The sequence below is a fragment of the Oncorhynchus mykiss genome, chromosome 21 (genome assembly GCF_057628025.1).
Source record: "Oncorhynchus mykiss isolate SJ-2025 chromosome 21, ASM5762802v1, whole genome shotgun sequence".
NCBI classification, from domain to species: Eukaryota; Metazoa; Chordata; class Actinopteri; order Salmoniformes; family Salmonidae; genus Oncorhynchus; species Oncorhynchus mykiss.
This window is the reverse complement of record NC_143042.1, coordinates 18,074,611-18,098,652: the sequence shown is the minus strand read 5'-3', so window position 1 is coordinate 18,098,652 and position 24,042 is coordinate 18,074,611. Positions and strand designations below refer to the sequence as shown.

General features: G+C 44.8%; 2 protein-coding genes across 3 annotated transcripts in view; one reads left to right on the top strand and one right to left on the bottom strand.

The window, feature by feature from the left end:
* LOC110501043 (protein O-mannosyl-transferase TMTC1) overlaps positions 1–24,042 on the top strand; it is a 100,251-nt gene that overhangs the window by 27,091 nt on the left and 49,118 nt on the right. The window contains exons 5-6 of the mRNA XM_036957509.2: positions 18,960–19,041; positions 19,309–19,412. Of these exons, the coding sequence (XP_036813404.1) occupies positions 18,960–19,041; positions 19,309–19,412 (186 nt within the window). The remainder of the gene's footprint in view (positions 1–18,959; positions 19,042–19,308; positions 19,413–24,042) is intronic.
* On the bottom strand, positions 1,603–6,239 carry LOC110500167 (E3 ubiquitin-protein ligase TRIM39-like). Of its 2 annotated transcripts, none has more exons than XM_090214137.1 (2): positions 6,171–6,239; positions 1,603–4,149 (listed from the first exon to the last, which is right to left on the bottom strand). In XM_090214137.1, exons 1-2 carry the CDS (start codon positions 6,222–6,224, stop codon positions 2,464–2,466), a joined length of 1,740 nt encoding a protein of 579 aa, XP_090070263.1. In that variant the 5' UTR covers positions 6,225–6,239; the 3' UTR covers positions 1,603–2,463. The 2 variants fall into 2 exon arrangements, with proteins under 2 accessions (XP_090070263.1, XP_021433036.2); XM_021577361.3 differs by lacking the exon at positions 6,171–6,239 and adding an exon at positions 4,309–4,519 and having other exon boundaries at positions 1,603–4,103.

Here is a 24,042-nt window from a genome sequence, read left to right as displayed (position 1 = left end):
TTGTAGGCCTCCTGGCACACACACTTTTTCAGTTCTGCCCACACATTTCCTATAGGATTGAGGTCAGGGCTTTGTGATGGCCACTCCACTACCTTGACTTTGTTGTCCTTAAGCCATTTTGCCACAACTTTGGACGTATGCTTGGGGTCATTGTCCATTTGGAAGACCCATTTGTGACCAAGCTTTAACTTCCTGACTGATGTTTTGAGATGTGGCTTCAATATATCCACATAATTTTCCTCCCTTATCATGCCATCTATTTTGTGAAGTGCACCAGTCCCTCCTGCAGCAAAGCACCCCCACAATATGATGCTGCCACAACCATGCTTCACGGTTGGGGTGGTGTTCTTTGGCTTGCAAGCCTCTCCCTTTTTCCTCCAAACATAACGATGGTCATTATGGCCAAATAGTTATATTTTTCTTTCATCCGACCAGGGGACATTTCTCCAAATAGTACAATCTTCTGTCCCCATGTGCCATTGCAAACTATAGTCTGTCTTTTTTATGGCGGTTTTGGAGCAGTGGCTTCTTCCTTGCTGAGCGGCCTTCCTGGTTATGTCGATGTAGGACTTGTTTTACCGTGGATATAGATACTTTTGTACCTGTTTTCTCCAGCATCTTTACAAGGTCCTTTGCTGTTGTTCGGTGATTGATTTGCACTTTTCGCACCAAAGTACCTTCATCTCTAAGAGACAGAACGTGTCTCCTTCCTGAGCGGTATGACGGCTGCGTAATCCCATGGTGTTTCTACTTGCGTACTATTGTTTGTACAGATGAACGTGGTACCTTCGGCCGTTTTAAAATTGCTCCCAAGGATGAACCAGACTTGTGGAGGGCTGCAATTTTTTTCCCGAGGTCTTGGCTGATTTCTTTTGATTTTCCCATGATGTCAAGCAAAGAGGCAGTGAGTTTGAAGGTAGGCCTTGAAATACATCCAGGAGCATCAGAGCCGGTGTAGTAGGATTCAATCTTAGTACTGTACTGACGCTTTGCCTGTTTCATGGTTCGTCCGAGGGCAGAGCGGGATTTCTTATACGCTTCCGGGTTAGAGTCCCACTCCTTTAGAAGCGGTAGCTCTAGCCTTTAGCTCGGTGCAAATGTTGCCTGTAATCCATGGCTTCTGGTTGGGGTATGTACATACGGTCACTGTGGGGACGACGTCGTCATTGCACAAATTGATGAAGGCAGTGACTGAGGTGGAATACTCCTCAATGCCATTGGATGAATCCCGGAACATATTCCAGTCTGTGCTAGTAAAACAGTCATGTAGTGTAGCATCTGCGTCATCTGACCACTTCCCTATTGAGACTTCTTTAATATTAGACATTGCGCACCAGCTGTTTTGACAAATAGACACACACCCCCACCCCTCGTCTTACCAGACGTTTTGACATTTGACACATTCGGGGAAAGCATTGTAACAGCTGGTCAAAATAAAACCCTACTTTAAACCCTCTCTATTATCATAATGATCTATGCACAGTGATACAACACCCACTTCATCTTTAGTGTCCATGCCTCCACAGCCTTTTGCCAATACATTGTTGAACATAGAAATTAAATATGTAGATTCTGCAGTGTTGAAAGAAGACATGGCGCATGTTTAAGGAACATCTTTATTAGCAGTAAAGAAAGCTTGTTTTTTCATAATTAAACATTTTAAAGGCAACACATTTATTTTTCAGGCATTGCCATCAATTCTTGCGAACCCTTCTTACAGATTAGAGGAGAGCGAGAGAGAGTAGAGAGAACATTGGTGTCACACCCTGGTCAAAGTATTTTGTGTTTATCTTTATTTATTTGGTCAGGCCAGGGTGTGGCATGGGTTTTTGTATGTGGTGTGTATGTATGGGGATTGTAGCTAGTGGGGTGTTCTAGCTAAGTCTATGGCTGTCTGAAGTGGTTCTCAATCAGAGGCAGGTGTTTATCGTTGTCTCTGATTGGGAACCATATTTAGGCAGCCATATTCTTTGAGTTTGTCGTGGGTGATTGTCCTTTGTGTCCTGATGTCATTGTTCTGTGTTAGGTTACACAAGTATAGGCTGTTTCGGTTTTCGTTAAGTTTATTGTTTTGATAGTGTTCGTGTTTAGTGTGTTACTTCATTAAACATGGATTGCAATAGACACGCCGCATTTTGGTCCGACTCTCCTTCTCACCAAGAAAACCGTTACAATTGGACTGTGAGGAAGAGTTAGCTTTCACTCTCAAATGTCAGCTTTTGCGTTAAATGGGTTTAATCAAAGCAATGTGTAGAGTACATTTGGTCCTTTTTCATTTTTAATACGAACATTTATTCATACTTAAGACAGATCAAATACAATTCTGATTCTAAGATTCCAATGACAAAACACAAATAATGTGTAATGAACCTTAACTGAATAAACTAAATTTGTAAATGTAGAAATGCAATCTGTTATGAAAAATAGTTCCCGTTCCAACAATACAGTTCAGAGTCTTGTTAATCAGGCTGTGTGATTGACAGGAGAGATGATCAGAGGGGCAGAGTTTTCACCACCATCATTACTACAGGGACAGAAGTATGGATAGAGTTTCTCTGTGAAGGTGCAGCCAGTGAAAGAGTAGATATGAGACCTGGCCTTCACATCATAAAAGGAGACCTGACCCTCTTCATAATCCACAAACACCCCCAATTTATGGGGCTTCTCTCTCAGGGAGAGGGGAACACCAGGGCCAGCTAGAGCCTTGTACTCTCCATTCCTCAGCCGTACAGTCCAGTATCCATTATTAGGTGTCAGTGGGATTTTATTATTCTTCCTGTTGATAGACTCTCTGGCCACTCCTAAATCCCACTTAGTCTTCCCTTTGACAGTCACCTCATAATAAAATCTCCATGAGGAGAATATTTCTTTCCCAAGGACATCACCGTAATTATGAAACCTTTTTGGATTGTTAGGAACATTCTGTTTTGTGTCTCCATATTTCACTTGTTTTCCACCCTCAGACAGGATGAGGTAGGGATGTGCTGTATCAGGGTCCAGAGTCACATCCACTGCATACTGCTGAATCCTCTTCAGCTCAGCGTCACACAACTTCTCCACTTCACTCATAATGGTCTCCTCCACTTGAGACGCAGCTCTCCTCACAGTCCCCACACAAAGATCACCGTGAACACTGATCTCAGACCAGTCTCTGGTGTCTGGAGGGGTGCAGAGGGATGGGAAGCTCTGTAGGAGGTGGAGGTGGTCCTCAGTGTGTGAGAGCTGCTCCAGCTCAATGCTTCTCCTCTTTAGCTCAGTGACTTCCTGCTCCAGCTCTTTAATGAGCCCTTCAGCCTGCCTCTCTGTTGCTTTCAGCTTCTCCTCAATCACCTCAATGAGCACAGCCTGACTTCTCTCAATGGAGCGAACCAGAGCAGTGAAGACCTGTACACTGTCTGATATCTCTCGCTCTGACTCTCTCTTGCTGAGATCTACTGAGTGTTTGATCTCTTGAACCTTCTTCAGTCTCTCCTGGATCATCTTCTGCACTTCTGCCTCAGTCTTCCTAAGCTGAGCCTTCCTCTCTCCACGCTCTTCCTCTAGAGGGACAGTGTCATGAGTCATGTGGTCTGCTTTCAAGCAGAAGACACAAAGAGACATCTCGTCACTTCTACAGAACAGCTCTAGAGGTCTGTCATGCTTTTTACACATCCTGTCTTCCAGTTTCTCCACAGGGTCAATTAGCTCGTGCCTCTTTAAGGCTTGGGATATCTGATGAGGCTCCAGGTGAGTCTCACAGTAAGAGGCCAGACACACCAGACAGGACTTCAGGGCCTTGAGCTTTGTCCCAGTGCAGACATCACAGGGCACTTCTCCTGGTAGGTCAGGGTGGAGGCCTTGGTTGCTGTTAGATTCCCTAACACTCTTTCTGAACTGTGCAGCCATCTCAGAAATGAAAGTATTGACGAACAGATCTGGTCTCTTATCGAATGTATTTTTACACATGGGACACTGGCACAGGTCATCCCTATCCCAGTACTTTGTGATACAGGCCTTGCAGAAGTTGTGTCCACATGAAGTAGAGACTGGCTCAGTGAACACATCCAGACAGACAGAACACAGGAACTGCTCTTCAGACAGGAGACTGCCGGAGGTGGCCATATCTAGACAAGAGACCAAAGGTGAAACCATAAAGCATTTACTGGAATTCTTATGGGATTGATATTAACCAAACATAATATATGGTTTTAACATAGAAATCAGAAGTTTTACAAAAGAGAGTTTAACATACTGGAGATAAAGAACCTGGATCATATTTAAACAAGGTCGAGTTTAGGTTGACTTGTCCATGTTTATCTCTCTACTCACCTGTGTTTATGTGAGTGTGGGTGCTGTCTCTGTTCTTTCCATTTGTGGGGTCAAATTAGGCCTAAAAGCTTGTTTTTTTAGAAATATTTATAAAGTGTTCGAGAGAGTTTGTTCCCGTACACAATATACTGTACGTCTCACCACTTTAGTTTCAGTTCAGTAAAGTGAAGTTGAAGTGCTCCTCCCCACCGGATTCTGCTCTGCAGCGTTTCTCTTCCTGGAACAGTATTAACCCTTTACACGGCTGAACTCTCCCAAGTTCTCTCCGACACTGAGACCAAAAGAGCAATCATCGGGACTGCTTGAAATCGACAGCAATCTACATTTACAGGTCAATTTAGTCCTCGTAATTGTTCAGCCATAAACGATGTAGTGATAACGAACGTTCTTGTTACGTTATTTTACCATTTACCTTAAGTCAACCAAGACAGAGTGACCTCCGAGAGGACAGTTAAAACAGGGCAGGTTTTCATCATTTTCACCGGTCTAGATAGTAAATGAAGTGATCACCAAAGTGCTTTTTGTGTTATTTTCACTGGTATGTGTTTTTTTTTTGTCTCCTAAAGAGCAATTCAAAGTTTGAGACAGTTTGTTCTGCTGTTAAACATATAGATTCCCTGAAAAGTACAATTACATTACTAAGCTCCTTCCTGTGCAATAGTTCTGTGTGATGTATCTTTCTTTTACTGCGCCATAAGGTTAAACATGATCTTTCACTGTTTTAATTGTTCTTATCTACCGTCATTGCTTTGACCTCTACTAAAGTGTTTTAGTCCACATGGAGATGAGCTCTAGATAGACTGTTATTGACGATAATACGGTGTTCAGTTCCTGCCTCGGCCTCTTCTCTGTTCCAGACGTGCACCCCAACTCTCTCTACATGACTAACGGACATTCATTCTGTGGAAGGGATCTCCTCTTCCTCTTTTCCATTCGCCACAGAAGATCTGTGATCATAACAGTATATACACAGGGATGCATCATCCACTTAGGATTTGGAGTGTATATGCCCCATTGTCTTTAGCCTATGGAATGTCGAACATAGAAACATATGGACAACGACATATGCAACGACAAAACTGTTTTTACTCAGGTTCATATCCTTTTGAAAGTTTTCCTTTTCAGTAAATACAATAATTTATTTGCAAGGTTAAGACAGAAATCAGCGTGTCAAATGTTTTATTTGATTGTAAGATTTCAGAGGGCAGTAGTTTAAATACTAATCATACCGATACTGAGTCAATGTGCGGGGGTACAGGTTAGTCGAGGTAATTTGTACATGTAGGTAGGGGTAAAGTGACTGCATAGGTAATAAACAGCGAGTAGCAGCAGTGTAAAAACAAAGAGGGGGGGGGGGGGGGTGTCAATGTAAATATCTCTCTTGCTGAGATCTACTGAGTGTTTGATCTCTTGAATCTTCTGCAGTCTCTCCTGGATCATCTTCTGCACTTCTGCCTCAGTCTTCCTAAGCTGAGCCTTCCTCTCTCCACTCTCTTCCTCTAGAGGGACACTGTTATGTGGTCTGTACAGAACTGACACACACACACACACACACACACACACACACACACACATCTTGTCAGGCCTACAGAACAGCTCTAGAGGTCTGTCGTGCTTCTTACACATCCTGTCTTCCAGGCTGAGACACTCTGAGGCACCAGGTGAGTCTCGCCGTAAGAGGTCTGACACACCAGGCAGGACTTCAGGGCCTCTTCCCAGTGCAGATGTCACAGGACACTTCCCAGGTTTGGCAGAGAACTCATTTTTACCTCTGATTTAAATCTTACAATGTTCTACAACTACTCAACATTGTGTTGACACAACACTCCGGTCTTCTGTAGAATTACAATACCCGCTGATACAGGCGTTGCGGAAGTTGTGTCCACAAGAAGTGGTGACCGGCTCAGTAAGCACATGTAGACAGACAGAGAACAGGAACGGCTCTTCAGACAGGCGACTGCTGGAGGTGTCGCCGTATCTAGACAGATACCAGAGGTGAAACAATAAGGCATTTAGTGGAGTCAGTACCCTGTGGTACTACTTTTCATAGTTTCCAGTTGAGAGGTTTTATTCTGATGGGGTCACATATGGGATCAATCTTGATAAGTTATTTCTATACATGAGTCATTTTTACCAAAGATAATTTAACCCAAATACTGTAGCTACTCTAAATTTAAGAAGACAAGAGAATACATAAAACGTCCTTGCGATCTCTCTACTCACCTCTTTGTGGCTATATTCTTTGTTTCTTCTGTCGGTATTATTAAAATGTGTTCAAGTTTAGCGTTTTAAGAGATTTCCAAAGAGATTGAGATAGTATGCACAATGTACTGTATGTCTCAGTTTCACAGAGTAAAATGATGTCTTTCTGCCTCACGCAATATTGCTATGCACTTTGAAACAGTAAGCGGGATGGAGTTAACCCTTTATATGGATGAACTCTCTGAACCTTCTGTCCTTAGACACTTCAGAGACAAAAGTTCACTTTAAATTATAAGAATAGCTTGAAATCTGTTAAAACATGACATGGGCTTTTTTTTATAAGATAGAGATGATTTTTCTCCAGTGTTCAACTTGAAAGTTTTCCTTCAAAAGGTGCATTACCAGTCCTCCCTGTACGATATTGCTGTACCATTTCTACTGCACCGTGAGGTTTTAAGGGATTTTACTGTTTCTATTGAGCACAAGGTTGAAGTGTTTTCTGAAAGGGGTTCGGCAGAAATCTGCAATATGATATACTTTATGCATTAGATCTGTCTATGAATTGTCATGGGGTTATTAGTTTGTTGTGTATTGTAAAAATGTCCCCTATCTCTTCTTCTATTCCCTCCCCTTCACTGTAAACGAAGTCAGTGTCTGTGTGTGGGTGACTGAATGTAAAGTGGATGGATAGGGACTGGTGGTGCCTGCTGAGTGATGGAGTTGCCATCTCTCGGTTACTCTATGGATATTAGATGACTGTGCCTGCCCAGCTGCTCACACAACAACACACCTGGACAGACAGGCAGAGATAGAGACCCCGCTCTCATCAAATCTTAATGACCTGGGGTGTGAGTGTGATTATGCCTTTTTGAGAAAATGTTCCGTGACTCAGCACAATTGACTGTATCACACCCAGAGGAAAAGGGAGAGAGAGAGATTTGTTTTCGTAGCTCAGCGGAGCATCTGCTCAATGTATCTTCTGGACGTTCCTAATTAGCAACTAGGGAGCCTATGTGTACATAGCTCTCAAAGATTTATGAGTATATCTCTCTCCCTCTGCCCTCCCCTCCCTCCGCATCTTGCTATTCCTCTTCCTCTCTGCTCTTCCTTTCGATCTCCTTTCTTAGAGGCGTACTTAAGCAATAAGGCCCGAGGAGGTGTGATATATGGCCAATATATACCACGGCTAATGGCTGTTCTTATGCACGACGCAACATGGAGTGCCTGGACACAGCCCGTAGCCATGGTATATTGGCCATATATCACAAACCCCCGAGGTGCCTTATTGCTATTATTAACTAGTTACCAACTTAATTAGAGCAGTAAAAATACATGTTTTGTCATGTACCACGGTTGTCAGCCAATCAGCATTCAGGGCTCGAACCACCCAGTTTGTGGAGCTGAGATGTGTATTACTTCAGTGGTGAACACAATTCTATAACACACATACACCTTTCAGTGTACCCAAACCAGACCCTGAGTGGCTTAGAGTTCTCTGGGCGGTGAGCTTTCATTTGTCATTGATGAGAGTTGATGGTTCACTCTGGCAGATAATTGAATTCTCGTTTGGCCTCTTGTTTTAGAGAAAGCCTGGGTCCAAGTCAAATGAAGCCAGTAGGCTCATTTAAAAAACAATGAGGCCAAACAGAATTGACTAACACAACTGGCTCGGCCTCGTTATCGACTGATTAGAACAGAGTGTGTGGCCTTACAGTAATGGCTTTTCTCCCGGTGTAGACATGCAGTAAACCACTAACTACCTCAACACACCCTCGCTTTGCTGATCTCAGATTTGACTTGTAATCCTGCCGACGGCCTTAAGTTCAGTTGCTCAAACATTTTTCTCTGCTGCACAACCACACAATGTACAGTAAGTTCAGTTATTGAGTGAGTGAGTGATTGAGAGTGTGTGTTAGTGTTTATGTGTTATTCCGTTTGTGCAATACAGGAGTGTTTGCATATATCAGATTTTGTAATGGTTTATCACAGCCTCTGGGCCTCTACCTTTGGCTGATCTACAGGGCCTTCAGAAAGTATTCACACCCCTTGACTTTTTCCTAATTTTGTTATGTTACAGCCTGAATTTAAAATTAACAGTGTCCAAAGAAGGGCCAGAGGTATACAGAATGGTGTCGTCTGCATTGAGGTGGATCAAAGAATCACCAGCAGCAAGAGCAACATCATTGATGTATACAGAGAAGAGAGTCGGCCCAAGAATTGAACCCTGTGGCACCCCCATAGAGACTGCCAGAGGTCCGGACAACAGGCCCTCCGATTTGACACACTGAACTCTGTCTGAGAAGTAGTTGGTGAACCAGGCGAGGCAATCCTTTGAGAAACCAAGGCTGTTGAGTCTGCCAATAAGAATGTTGTGATTGACAGAGTCGAAAGCCTTGGCCAGGTCGATGAATACGGCTGCACAGTAATGTCTCTTATCGATGGTGGTTATGATATCGTTTAGGACCTTGAGTGTGGCTGAGGTGCACCCATGACCAGCTCTGATCCAGATTGCATAGCGGAGAACTTGGGCGAGTTGCTGTGGAGGGGGCTGTTTATCGGGGTAGGGGTAGCCAGGTGGAAAGCATTGCCAGCCGTAGAAAAATGCTTATTGAAATTCTCAATTATAGTGGATTTATCGGTGGTGATAGTGTTTCCTATACTCAGTGCAGTGGGCAGCTGGGAGGAGGTGCTCTTATTCTCCATGGACTTTACAGTGTCCCAGAACATTTTTGAGTTTGTGCTACAGGATGCAAATATATGTTTCTAAAAAGCTTGCCTTTGCTTTCCTAACTGCCTTTGTATTTTTGTTCCTAACTTCCCTGAAAAGTTTCATATCACGGGGGCTATTCGATGCTAATGCAGAACACCAGAGGATGATTTGTGCTGGTCAAGGGCAGTCAGTTCTGGAGAGAACCACGGACTATATCTGTTCCTGGTTCTACATTTTTTGAATTGGGCATGCTTATTTAAGATGATAAGGAAGGCACTTTTGAAGAATAACCAGGCATCCTCTACTACTGGGATATCCTTCCAGAATACCCGGGCCAGGTCATTTTTAGAAAGGCCTGCTCGCTGAAGTGTTTTAGGGAGCGTTTGACAGTGATCAGGGGTGGTCGTTTGACCCCAGACCCATTACGGTTGCAGGCAATGAGGCAGTGATTGCTGAGATCTTGGTTGAAAACAGCAGAGGTGTATTTGGAGGGCAAGTTGGTTAGGATGATATCTATGAGGGTGCCCGTGTTTATGGATTTGGGGTTGTACCTGGTGGGTTCATTGATAATTTGTGTGAGATTGAGGGCATCAAGCTTAGATTGTAGGATGGCCGGGGTGTTAAGCATGTCACAGTTTAGGTCACCTAGCAGCACGAGCTCTGAAGATAGATGACGGGCAATCAATTCACATATGGTGTCCAGGGCACAGCTGGGGGCAGAAGGTGGTCTATAGCAGGCGGCAACGGTGAGAGACTTGTTTCTGGAAAGATGGATTTTTAAAAGTAGAAGTTTGAATTGTATGCTTGTCATTGGCAAGGACTAGGGAGTTTATAAAAAAACTAAGAACAGGCTAAATCCTAGAGGAGGAAAACCTGGTTCCGTCTGCTTTTCAACTGACACCGCAAGACAAATTCACCTTTTAGTATGACAATAACCTAAAATACAAGGCCAAATATATACTGGAGTTGCTTACCAAGATGAAATGTAATGTTTCTGAGGGGCCTAGTTACAGTTTTGACTTAAATTGGCTTGAAAATCTATGGCAAGACTTGAAAATGGCTTGAAGAATAACAACTTTTTTTTTTGCAAATATTGTACAATCCAGGTGTGCAAAGCCCTTCCAGACTTACCCAGAAAGACTCACAGCTGTAACATGTAATGACTCAGGGGTTTGAATACTTATGTAAATGAGATATTTCTGTATTTCATTTTCAATTAATTTGCCCCCCAAAAATTAACATCTATTTAATCCATTTTTAATTCTGGCTGTAACACAACAAAATGTGGAATAAATCAAGTGGTATCAATCATTTCTAAAGGCACTGTACTGATCCTATTGGCCAGGGTTGAGGCTCTGTAGCAGACCAGAATGGGGGGGGTTGAAGCGTATATCTTGTTCCCATGCACAACTGTCGACTGGTACGAATAGTGTGTACTTGGAAAGCTGAGCACCTGTGTTTTTGTGTGTGTAGCGAGTTGGGTGTACAGTGCATATACGAATGCTAGGCTTATAGATTCCCATGCGAACCTCTCCCATCCAACCTGACAGAGCTTGAGAGGATCTGCAGAGAAGAATGGGAGAAACTCCCCAAATACAGGTGTGCCAAGCTTTGTAGCATCATACCCAAGAAGACTCAAGACTGTAATCGCTGCCTGAAGGTGCTTCAACACATTACCGAGTAAAGGGTCTGAATATTTATGTAAATGTCATATTTCAGTTTAACATTTTTAATACATTTGCAAAAAAATTAAAAAAAAACTTTCTTCAATTTTATAATAAGGCTGTAACATATCAAAATGTGGGAAAAAGTCATGATCTGAATGCTGAGCTTATAGATTCCCATGAGAACCTCTCCCCATCTCTTTTCCTTTCTCATTCTCTTATTCTTCCTGTGTCTTTCTGGTCTGGACCACCACTTCACCTCCCCGGTGGTCTCTGTCTTCTCCTGGTGGATGAGCTGACTGTCCGTCACTCCTGAATAAGTCATATCCCAGAGAGAGAACACACTGCAGGAAAACCATCTGCTGCTCCATGTCAAGGAATCTGTTCTCTCCTCTAGGTCAAGCACACTGAAAGTGTGTGTGTGTGATTTAAGATTTGATGCATGTCTGTCGGTGTGTGTGTTTGTCTTCATTCGGGTGTGTGTCTTTGTCCATCCGTGAGTGTGTGTGCGTGTGTCATTATTCATCTCTGTGTGTGTCCATGCGCGCATGTGTGTCAGTACATCTTGGTCCTTGGTATCTGCAGAGTTACTAATGAAGGGGCTGCTCTCAGCGCTGGGCCTCAGTATTAATAACCAGCAGCCTGAAATAGAACTGAATACTATTAACATGCTAATACAATCAGCATGGAGCCCTGTCCGTTTCCCTAGCAGCCTATTCACTTCCACTCTGGTACCACACTGCCTCTCTGTAGAACATCATTATCCTTTCTATACAGTTGTGTGTGTGTGTGTGTGTGTGTGTGTGTGTGTGTGTGTGTGTGTGTGTGTGTGTGTGTGTGTGTGTGTGTGTGTGTGTGTGTGTGTGTGTTAGGGCCGGGACGATATTCGCTAGTATCGTGGCAAGGAAACAAAACACAAGTTGCATGTATTTATTTTCCAACCTATAGCACAATATGTTACATACAGCAGGTTTTCAAATGGCCACAGAGTTTGGTCTGCATTGTGTTTGCCATGGAAAAAAATATTGCGATACTGGTTTAGTCACAGCCCTAGTGTGTGTGTGTGTGTCAGTGGAGGCTGCTGAGGGGAGGACGGCTCATAATAATGTCTGGAACAAAGCGAATGGAATGGCATCAATCCATGTATTTGATACCTTTCTACTGATTCTGCTCCAGTTGTTACCATGAGCCCACCCTCCAAAATTAAGGTACCACCAGCCTCGCGTGTGTGTGCGTGTGTGTGTGTGTGTGTGTGTGTGTGTGTGTGTGTGTGTGTGTGTGTGTGTGTGTGTGTGTGTGTGTGTGTGTGTGTGTGTGTGTGTGTGTGTGTGTGTGTGTGTGTGTGTGTGTGTGTGTGTGTGTGTGTAATGTTCATTGTTAAAGATGTTAGTGTAGATGTGAAATGATTCAGATGATTATATAAGTGGGTTATGTAGGTAAAGGAGAAACTGAGTGAACCGTGCTGTGTGTTCAAATGATTGCCTACCTGCTATACCATAGCAGTGTGCACCTATTAGAGACATTATAGAGGGACGTTGTAGTTAGACGGCCACATAACAGCACCTACTGTGACTGCCTACATGGCTTCTGTAAATAGAACTCATGCCTGAGTGAGATGATTGCAAAAGCATAGAGCATATAGGACCCCCACCCTCAAGAAACCTGCTGGTGATATAGAAAGGGAAACAGACAGGGAGGGGTCTTTATGCTTTAGCAATCATCTAACTCAAGTCCCTGAGTTCTATCTATGGAAGACATACTGCAGGCGCAGATGGGAACATATTTGTCAGTTGAATTCATGGGTGACCATTTCCCGAATGCCCGAGTCTTTTGGTTTTCCTGGCACGTTCCTCTGCCTTCCTATTCCTAAAGAGGACTAGAGAGGTGCTGACCCTGGCCATCAGCACCATCACCATCCTCTGCATTACAATACCTTCTCTCTCTCTCTCTCTCTCTCTCTCTCTCTCTCTCTCGCTCTCTCTCGCTCTCTCTCGCTCTCTCTCTCTCTCTCGCTCTCTCTCGCTCTCTCTTTCTCTCTCCACCCCTCTCTCTCTCTCTCTCTCGCTCTCTCTCTCTCTCTCTCTCTCTCTCTCTCTCTCTCCATGACATGACATGTATTAAACAGGACTTTGTCTCCTTCATGGTCACCTCTCCTCACTGGCTCTGTCACTCCATTTCTCCCTTCTCTTTCTCTCTGCCCCTGTGACTGCCCCTGTGACTGCCCCTCTCTGTCTATGTTTCTCTTTCTGTCTCTCAATTCAATTAAATTTGCTGTATTGGCATGATGTGACAATGTACATATTGCCAAAGCTTATTTTGGAGATTTGCATAATTAACATAATAATAATAATCAATGTTGTCAACGGGACAACAGTAACAACAATAATCAAGTATCAACATAACCATACAAATAACCATACATTTAACAATAAGCAGAGAGGACATGTGCAGGTTGCTCTCTCTCTCTCTCTCTCTCTCTCTCTCTCTCTCTCTGTCTCTCTCTCTCTCTCTCTCTCTCTCTCTCTCTCACTCTCTCACTCTCTCCCTCTCTCTCTCTCTCTCTCTCTCTCTCTCTCTCTCTCTCTCTCTCTCTCTCTCTCTCGCATCTAATTCCATATTTCCATGAAATGCGAGGAGCTTTCCAGTGGCTTATGGACAGAAGTGAATTAATGCGGACATCAGACTGATGTGAAAAGCGTTTTGTTTTTAAATCCCCGGGTGAACGAGGTGAAGGGGATTGGTACATGTATTCCTGCACTCTTTCCCCCTGCCTATTATCTCACAGCTGTGATGGGCTGTCATTGTTATGCTGCCTCACACAACCCAGGGAACACACACACACACACACACACACACACACACACTGTAGCTGGAGCAATACCTCCCCGGCAAGCGGAGGTGTATCCACACTAACACCCTCACGCACTACTGTGTGTACACAAAACCTCTCTCATACACAACCACCTTCGTCAATTACCTGGGCAAGCCTACGACCAAACTACAACACCTCTTTCAAGTTCCATCCCACACTCACCCACACATGGAGCCTTACGAATGAGGTAGAATCCTGCAGCCACAGAATGGAGCACATAGTAACCCTCTCCCTATGACAGGACCTCCTCACTGAGAGGAAACGGCCTAAATCAGAGCCAAAATGGAGCCCTCTGTCCTCATGAGCGTGAAGCAGTAGGCTCAGCATAGCGGAACCCATTTCCTGGTCTGGCGTGATTTGGGGCTGTGGGCCTTTTGTCATGAAGCTGTGTTAATTTCAGTTTAGCAGGTTAGCTCTGAATGTACACTGATTGGTCAATAATGGAACTGACTAGCAGTAGAGCGCTACGTGTACTGTTATGAATCGTGCGTGCGTGCGTCTGTAATCACTCTACCCTCTCAATTTAGTTCCCCTACAGCATTCAGTTCCAGCTCATGTGAGGAACTGGAGTGATTAAAAGAAACGCAAAGCAAGAAGTTTCTCAGTAAACAGGCTGATTGTGAGATTGAGGCTAAGCTGGGGGAATATGGGAGAGATGTGTTTTAATATGTTAGGCCTCAGGGTCTCGTTAAAAGGTCTGTGCAGAGTTGATAGGTAAGCAAGAAGTGTATGTGTGTGTGTGTGTGTGTGTGTGTGTGTGTGTGTGTGTGTGTGTGTGTGTGTGTGTGTGTGTGTGTGTGTGTGTGTGTGTGTGTGTGTGTGTGTGTGTGTGTGTGAGATAAATGACTGGTCAGCATTGGCAGTCAAGCCTATGGCAGACCTCATGTCACACACACACACACACACACACACACACACACACACACACACACACACACACAGTAAAACAATTTTGTATATCTGTAAGGATGCCCAATCCTAATCTTTATCTTGGGGATTATATCATTCAGACTTTGACCCTATCTAGCAGAGTGTTGTTTGGGGTACTGCTGCAGTTACATGTATTTCTGTGCTTCACTGCTCTCAAAGCTCTGCAACCTAATCTTGATTATGACATAATGAACAAGGCGGGGGGGGAGGGACCCTGACCGAATCACATAACGAGTGTGTTTTTAAAGCAACGGCAACAGAGGAGATTGTCAGGACATCTCCTGCAGGATTTGAACAAAGGAAACAGTCATCATGGATTTAAGAGCTCTCGTATTACTGTCCCCACTTCTCCCAATCATCCTCTCCTCCTCTCCTCCTCTCCTCTCCTCCTCTCCTCCTCCCTCCAGGATCGTCTGCTCTGTCACTGCTCAATGATTCAGCATCCAAACCACACCGCTTTGCTGTAGTTTATCCCTTTCTTGAAGGATAAAAGTGGTCTCTTGGGTGTGTGAGATTGTGTCTGTGTGTGTGTATAGGTTTCACACACCCCTTCTCTGCTCGATCACGTTCTGTTCCTCCTTCACTCCAAAGCTATTTTGTAGTGTGTTTTATAGTGTGTGTGTTTTGTGTGTGTGTGTGTGTGGTTAGTGTGTGTGTGTGTGTGTGTGTGTGTGTGTGTGGTTAGTGTGTGTTTCACTCCAAAGCTATTTTGTAGTGTGTTTTATAGTGTGTGTGTTTTATTGTGTGTGTGGTTAGTGTGTGTGTGTGGTTAGTCTGTGTTTCACGCCAAAGCTATTTTGTAGTGCGTTTTATAGTGTGTGTGTGGTTAGTGTGTGTGTGTGGTTATTGTGTGTTTCACTCCAAAGCTATTTTATAGTGTGTGTTTGTGTACTCCCTATCCATCTGTCTTTTTCCTTCTACTCCTTGACAAAGTGTTTTGAGGTCCACTCTTAAGATACACTGAGGAATCTGGTTGACTGTCAGCTTACCAAACACTGGTTTGACCATGCCTTACCTCACACCATTGATACAAGACCTAACACTGCATGACGTTGTCTTTCCGGTCTCCACCGAAACGTATTCTCACCATACGGTACTTCCTTTCCTTCTGTCCAGTTAATAGACTGTGGGCATAAATGAGCGCGGTGGGTCGGGCCAGCCCCGCGGGGTGGTTGCCGTAGCACCCAGTCTCTGATCTCCCCTCCTGTTTGAACTCCGCGTCGTATGATTATTAAGGAAAGAACACATCACTTATTCAACACAGAGAAGCAGCAGGGACAGAGATGTAGCATGACTGCTGTACAAACAGCACCTAGTCTGTGTCAGCCAGTGTCCCCGGACCAGAGATGGTGCCCTTTTTCTGTGTGTGTTAAATAATCATGTGTGTAAAAGCTTCTGCGTATACGCATCTGTGTGTGTGTGTGTGCGCGCTTGTCATCCGTGTGTGTGTGTGTGTGTGTGTGTGTGTTTGCATCTCTGCTGAACAGACACAGGGGGACGGTGTGTTCAGATGTATTACAGAGGCTACTACAGCACTGCGTCCTTTCCTACAGCAGGGTCTAATCAGATGACCTTCTACAGTTTCACTGGACTCCTGTTCTATTGTGTTTGTGTTATGGGATTATTTATTTATTCCCCAATTGAGGAGAATAGCCTGGGAGATGATTGTGTTTCTGTAGACAGTGGAGGGGCCTCTATGGGGGAGGAAGAGGGGGGCAGGAACCCCTCTCTGTAGTGAAGGAATGGGATGGGGCAGGTAGAAGGGGTGGGGCAGACATTAGGCAGCAGACACAGGCAAGGGCTACCAAGAGATTAACACACACACACACACACACACACACACACACACACACACACACACACACACACGTTGCATAATGCGACAAAGGCCTGCCTGTATTGGCCTCTACTCTACTGTAGCTGTGTGAGTAGCCCTTCACATTACATCACCCATCACACCACAGGAACAGAAGTCAGGCAGGGCAGACGCTGGAGACTGCTTTGTCCAGTCGCCCCTGAGAAGGAGAGTGTGCCAACCAAGCCAACAGACACTTCATCAACCATGAATGCTGCATCCTTGTACTCACACACACACACACGCACACGCACACACACACACACACACACACACACACACACACACACACACACACACACACACACACACACACACACACACACACACACACACACACACACACACACACACACACACACACACACACACCTCCCTCGTGCAGGGCTGTCATCTAAGATAGCCCTATGTAGAACGTAATCCATTGTAACATGAGACTGTGTTAAGTGTCAGGGTATCATCGCATCTACTGGGGATGAACTAGGTACACACACACCTTTCTGGTCTCCACAAGCATAGTTAAACACGTCCACCCACATGCAGAGAGGCATAACTCATTCCTGTTTGATATGTGTGGAAAGCAGAACTCAGACCTGTGTGTATATGTGTGTGTGTGTGTGTGACAGAATATAATTCTTCCCTCTGTACCTTAAACACAGTGTGGTTGGTTTGAAGGTCAGTATGAAGGTAGAGATGTGCTGCCATTGGTCCAGAGCTCCTATACAGAACACTTTCACCCCAGGCCCTTTTTCCCCACTGAGCTGATAGGAGGGGAGGGGAGGGGGGCATAAATAACAGTGGCACGTGAGGATGACAGACTTAATGGCATGGGAGGAGGAGATAGAAATACCACACCCCTAGCAGGAGAGTTACAGAAATGACTGGAAGGGAAAGGGGATACCTAGTCAGTTGTACAACCGAATGCATTCAACTGAAATTAGTCTTCCGGGGGGGCTGCCGTAATCCAGGTCATCGGCGACTAGGGAGCAGTTGTTGGGGGTTAACTGCCTTGTTCAAGGGCAGCTCGGGGTTTCGACCTCTCGGTTACTGGCCCAATGCTCCTGCCGCCTGGAGCATAGCCTGTTGTGAATGAACTGTTATTCACCCAGCAGAGAGTAGTTACACAGTGATGGTTATTTATGGTTATTCATTCCTTGGGGTTTTGGAGGGTTTTTCCTGCAAGCCCGTGTGTGTGTGTGCTTCATATAGAAACGTGTGTGTGTGTTGTTTGTCTACGTTTCCATGGTGTGTAACTGATCCCTGGTGTATAATGTCTAAGACAGACCATACACACACACACACACACACACACACTGCATCACTAAGCAGTGTGAGGAGGTGGCGCCAACTCTACTCTTGAACAATCAACCACATCTCAATGTCTCTCCCCTCCACCCCCAAACTACCCCCTCCCTCCACCTCGTCATTCATCCCTTCCTGAAACCACGGTCACAGTTGTCATGACAAATTAACATCCTGTTTGGATGCGTGGTGATGTCTTCTTGCCCATCAGGCCTTTGGGGAGAGGGAGAGGCCCAAGTCTGAGAACGCAACAATACCTGTCTCTGTGTTTGTTTGTTTGTCTGTTACATCTCATTCCTCTACACAGCGTGAAATCTGTCTTCAGCGCAGCTCAAATCCGTAATGTTTCCCAAGGTCGACGTGTCTCTTTACATTCCATGCTCGGGAATTCTGTCTGTGTGAGCGTCACCGACTCTCGGAATCTCTCGCCCCTTTCTCTCCCTGCTTTCCCTTCTCTCTCTGTCTGTCTCTCTCGCTCTCTCTCTCTGTCTGTCTCTCTCGCTCTCTCTCTCTCTCTCTCTCTCTCTCTCTCTGTGTTGCTGCCTCAGTGACTGTGGGATTTTTAGAATGCATTTCACAGCATTGCACAGGCTTACAAACACATCGTGACAAGATAATGACACTCGTTTGCAATTGTCTTGTTCTTTTAAACTCTCCTTCTCTCTTTCTAATGTCTCTGCAGCATTAGATAGACACCAGAGTTCCAGACACCAGAGTTCTCTCTCTCTCTCTCTCACTTCATTGACATGCTCTGGCAGATATTCTCCCTTCCGTCTTTCTTTTATCGGTCTCTGCCGATTTCTCCTCTTCTTTCTCTCCCCAGGTCTCTGTCTGTGCACCTCTGTTATATAAGACACTTCATACTCTTCCCCTCTCTTTTCTCCACCTCCCTTCTCCTTTCCTTTCCTCTCCTCTCCTCTCATCCTCCTCTATCCCCCATTATGGAGTCTCAATGCCATTAGTGAGTGTACATGTGGAAGGGTGAACAAGGAAACCGATGAGACCAAACATGCCATTAACCCTGGGGGAGGATTCAACTGTACGTGTCTGTCCTCGGACTCAAACATTATAGGTCCGTTCTCTGACCTTTCGTCTCTCTGTGTTGTTGTGTTCCAGGCACCTCTCCGGCTCCAAGATCAAGGATCTTCACAGAATCTCCGTCCCCTTCCTCAAACGAGCCTGTGCCGTCTCTCTCTATGTGAGAATCAACCACAATCATTACAACTAAGACTATGTCTATATCTCAGTACACATCTGTTTGGTATAGTAATCATGTTAAATGTGTAGGTTAAAGCACATGTTTGATGTTATGTTCGGTACAGTTAACATTATATACATTGAATGTGTATGTTAAAGCATGCGGGTTTGATGTTAGTTTTTGGTCCATTTCACTGTTATGTTGATATTTTTAAATGTAGGTCTAGTTGAATGGTAATGTCCTGCTGTTCACTCCTCCCTCCTGTAGGTGGCGGTCATCATGTCCTTCAGGCTCTGGCTGATGGGCGGCTCCATGCCTCTCTTCTCGGAGCAGGACAACCCAGCCTCCTTCTCTCCTCACCTGCTCACCAGGTTATTCCTAGCCCTATCACAGACATGTTAAATCAATTTCAATGCTAAAATGCTAAGATACCGTATTTCCTGCTACATGTAACCACTATGTTAAAAGTTGTATAAAAAGCTATGAATATACATAGAACCACAAATAGACCCAAACAACAGCCTCCCTCCCTGGGTTAGCCTCCTACCCACTCCCCAGGCTTCAGGGCTTACCCCATGGTTGTAGACCTCAGAGTGCGTGAGCAGTAGAGTTCTGGTCCCTATCTGCAGTAGCAGACACTGTAGCTGGCCTCTGGCAACAGATCATCTGTCAATTAGCTCTTGCAAGGCCACCTGGAAAATGTACTTCCTAAATCTCTTCATACCCTACATCCAATCCTTCTTTCCCTCCTTCCCTCCTTTCTCCCTGGCACTGTCTCGAGGATGCTCTTGTCATTGAGAAAGGAGAGTGTCCGTTTTAGTGTCAAACATTTCCATCCAGCCAGCTATCTATTTGCTGTCTATCTATCCATCAGTCAGTGTGCTCCATAATGTTTTAATGAAGAGATGTGTCTCGTAGTGAATACTGAGGATTGAGACTAACCTTGAAGAGTGTGTGTGTCCTTTTTATTCTGCCAATCAGTCAGTTATGTGTGTGTGTGTGTGTGTGTGTGTGTGTGTGTGTGTGTGTGTGTATCGTCCTTGGTGTGTGTGTGTGTGGTCTGTGTTTATTCATTCCCACTCCATCTGTGGTGATGCAGTAGTGATTATCCATCATGTCAGCGTTTCTCTGCCATTCCATTTATAATTCATCACAGCGCCCTCCCTTCTGTCATCAATCTACCCTGTGTGTGTGTGTGTGTGTGTGTGTGTGTGTGTGTGTGTGTGTGAGGTTGTGTAGGTATGTCTGTCTGTGTGTGTGTGTAGGTGCTTGTGTGATTTATTTGAATAAACATGCGGACTGCGGTCACTGCTTGATATGACATATTTATCAACTGCGGGGGACTGGAGAAGTAGCTGTGTGTTTGTGTGTGTGAGTGCGTGCGTGTGTAGGTGCTTAAGTGATTCATTTGAATAAACAAGCGGACTGCGGTCACAGCTTCATATGACTGATTTACCAACCGCGGGTGACTGGAGAAGTAGCTGTTTTCTATATGAATTAGTTAGGTCCTAGTTTTCAGAGTACAAACTCAACAGACACTATGCAAGCTTTAAACCAAGTTTATTCTGCCCAGAGGGTCAATACAGCTGCATTAGACAAAGACATGGTTTCACCCGTGGTAGTGTATACATACCCCACCTTGGGCAGAGTCTCCTCCTCACCCGTGGTAGTGTATACATACCCCACCTTGGGCGGAGTCTCCTCCTCACCCGTGGTAGTGTATACATACCCCACCTTGGGCAGAGTCTCCTCCTCACCCGTGGTAGTGTATACATACCCCACCTTGGGCGGAGTCTCCTCCTCACCCGTGGTAGTGTGCACATACCCCGCCTTGGGCGGAGTCTCCTCCTCACCCGTGGTAGTGTATACATACCCCGCCTTGGGCGGAGTCTCCTCCTCACCCGTGGTAGTGTATACATACCCCGCCTTGGGCGGAGTCTCCTCCTCACCCGTGGTAGTGTATACATACCCCACCTTGGGCGGAGTCTCCTCCTCATCGCTACACATTGCATCCTTATTGCTAGGCAGGGAGCTAAGAGATATGGGCCTTAAACGGTTCCTCCCCTTATCAATACTACCACGTGTGACCGTTTTCCCTGCACTCAGCCCCTCCCAAACTTCATTATGGCACCCCTCATGTCTCTTTTAGAACTAATGATTCATAATAGGTTTGGTTTTTGAGCTTTAACTATCAAATTATGTGCAACAGTCACAGCCTGGTTAATGGCTATGTGTGTGTGTGTGTGTGTGTGTGTGTGTGTGTGTGTGTGTGTGTGTGCGTGCGTGCGTGCGTGCGTGTGCATGCTTTGGAGTTTTAATCTTCAACTGACCATGTTGCAGACCAGTGACTTTTCTGTTGATTTAGCGTTTTCTATTCCTCTCTCGTTTCTCATAAAGGTCAGGTGTGTTTGTGTGTTATTGCCTATTTGTGTGTGTGTGTGTGTGTGTATGTGTGTGTAATTGCCTAGTTGAGTGTGTACATCAAATGTAATGCTGAAAGCTTTTTGAGAATCTTGAGTGTCATACTGCAACTCACATTCTAATCCATTAAACATCAAGTGCCATTGTCTGTGATTGCCTTTTTCTCTCTGTGTGTGTGTGTGTGTGTTTGCACATGTGCGTGCATGTATTTATTTACCTGTGTGTTTGCCCCCGTGTGTGTGTGTGTGTGTGTGTGTGTGTGTGTGTGAGAGTGTATTTCAAGGGTATTTGTCTTTCTGGTGTGTCAGTGTCCTCTGCGCTGAGTGGTGTGGAGTGCTCTCCTCACATCATGACTATGTGAGCCTTTAAGGCTGTTAAGCTGGTTGGTTTGACACCTGAATTCAGGACTCTTGATCAGGGAGAACATGCTGGAACACAGGAGACCGAGGAGACACAGCTACAGTCCTCAAACCTCCCATCACCTACCTGTCAGCAACTGCTATTCATTTTCTCCATTATTCTTTCTCTGTCTCGATGTCTCTCTCTTTCGATGGCTGTTTCTCTCACTTTCCCTCTCTTTCTTGATTACGCTCCCTCTTTCACTCTCTCTCTCTCTCATTTTCACTCCCTCTTCTCTCTTTCTTGATTACTCTCTTTCACTCCCTCACTCCCTCTCTCACTTTCTCTCTCTTTCACTCCCTCAATTTCTCTCACTCTTTCTTCTGTCTCTCTCTCTTTCACTCCCTCACTCCCTCTCTCACTTTCTCTCTCTTTCACTCCCTCAATTTCTCTCACTCTTTCTTCTGTCTCTCTCTGTTTATTGATTACTCTCTTTCTCCCTCTCCCATTTTCTTTCTCTTTTTTTTCCAAACATGCATCACTTTCCTCTCTCCCTTTTCCCCTCCCTCACTTCTCCCTGCCCTGTCTCCTCCTCTCTGTTAGGAAATGCTGTGCATGTTGTGTTTAGTGGGGGGAGTGGCGGGTTGTGGGCAGTGGGGGGAATTGAATCTATGTCCCGTTCCAGTCTGATCATGGCAGTTGGTGAGCATACTCCTCCATGTTGAACTCTCTGGTTCTGTCAGTCGCCGTGTGTGTGTGTGTGTGTGCACATGTTTGTTCATGCTTGTGCATGTCTATCTGTATGTCTTTCTCTCCAATAGCCAGCCTGACTGGGTGGCAAAAACAGAAGGATGAGGTTGATATTCTGTACATCCATTGCACATATCTAGCCTCCTATTCAGCAGGGATTTCCCCTCAATCTGCTATAGCACGGGGTTAGGTGAATCTGTCAATAGATCACTTAATGGCTTCCTCCGGCATTAGATGTTCCTCCATAAATCGATGATATACCAGCAGTTCATATTCACTCTGCGTCCCCTCTCAAATCAACAGGCGATCTGAACCCGCCTGTCCAAATCAATGGAGAATTGACTTTCCCTATCTATTCTATGGGAAAGCTTGTTTTGCTGCAGAGAGAGAATCAATGTGTAATCTATGCATATCTCTGAAGCTGCTCCTCTTCTGAGTGGGAGGAGGATGCTGATAGGGTGTCACAGTGTTCTCATGTTCTCTGACCAGAGATAGGGCTGGGTGCCATTTTGGATGCAGAAACACACACACATGCAAATTACTTCTAGCATCACCCTACTGTGTGTGTGTGTGTGTGTGTGTGTGTGTGTGTGTGTGTGTGTGTGTGTGTGTGTTTCTGCCCGTGAGCGTTTGTCTGGGTGTTAGGATTCATTTTCTTCAGTGCACTGAAGCACACCAATATGCCTTTTCCCATTTGCAGTGTTGTCTAATCAAAGTTTCATTACACCTCAAACCACATCGACTATGTGTCCATTTGGAAAGTGTTGTCTTACAGTTCACCATCCCAAACACCGAACTCACTAACTCATCTCCAATCATAGCTTCAGCTACAGAGCAGTTCATACTGTGTCCTCTGTGCTGAGTGGTGTGGAGTGCTCTCCTCACATCATGACTATGTGAGCCTTTAAGGCTGTTAAGCTGGTTGGTTTGACACCTGAATTCAGGACTCTTGATCAGGGAGAACATGCTGGAACACAGGAGACCGAGGAGACACAGCTACAGTCCTCAAACCTCCCATCACCTACCTGTCAGCAACTGCTATTAATTTTCTCTATTATTCTTTCTCTGTCTCGATGTCTCTCTCTTTCGATGGCTGTTTCTCTCACTTTCCCTCTCTTTCTTGATTACGCTCCCTCTTTCACTCAATTCAATTCAATTCAAGGGCTTTATTGGCATGGGAAACGTGTTAACATTGCCAAAGCAAGTGAGGTAGATAATATATAAAGTGAATATATAAAGTGAAAAACAATAAAAATTAACAGTAAACATTACACATACAGAAGTTTCAAAACAATAAAGACATTACAAATGTCATATTATATATATACAGTGTTTTAACAATGTACAAATGGTTAAAGGACACAAGATAAAATAAATAAGCATAAATATGGGTTATATTTACAATGGTGTTTGTTCTTCACTGGTTGCCCTTTTCTCATGGCAACAGGTCACAAATCTTGCTGCTGTGATGGCACACTGTGAAATTTCACC

Bases quoted from the DNA above. Each gene is read 5' to 3' on its own strand.
- LOC110500167 (XM_090214137.1), bottom strand. From the start codon at position 6,224: ATGTGCTTACTGAGCCGGTCACCACTTCTTGTGGACACAACTTCCGCA. The intron at 4,150-6,170 runs GTATCAGCGGGT...CAATCCCATAAG, and splicing joins ACACAACTTCCGCAACGCCT to AATTCCAGTAAATGCTTTAT.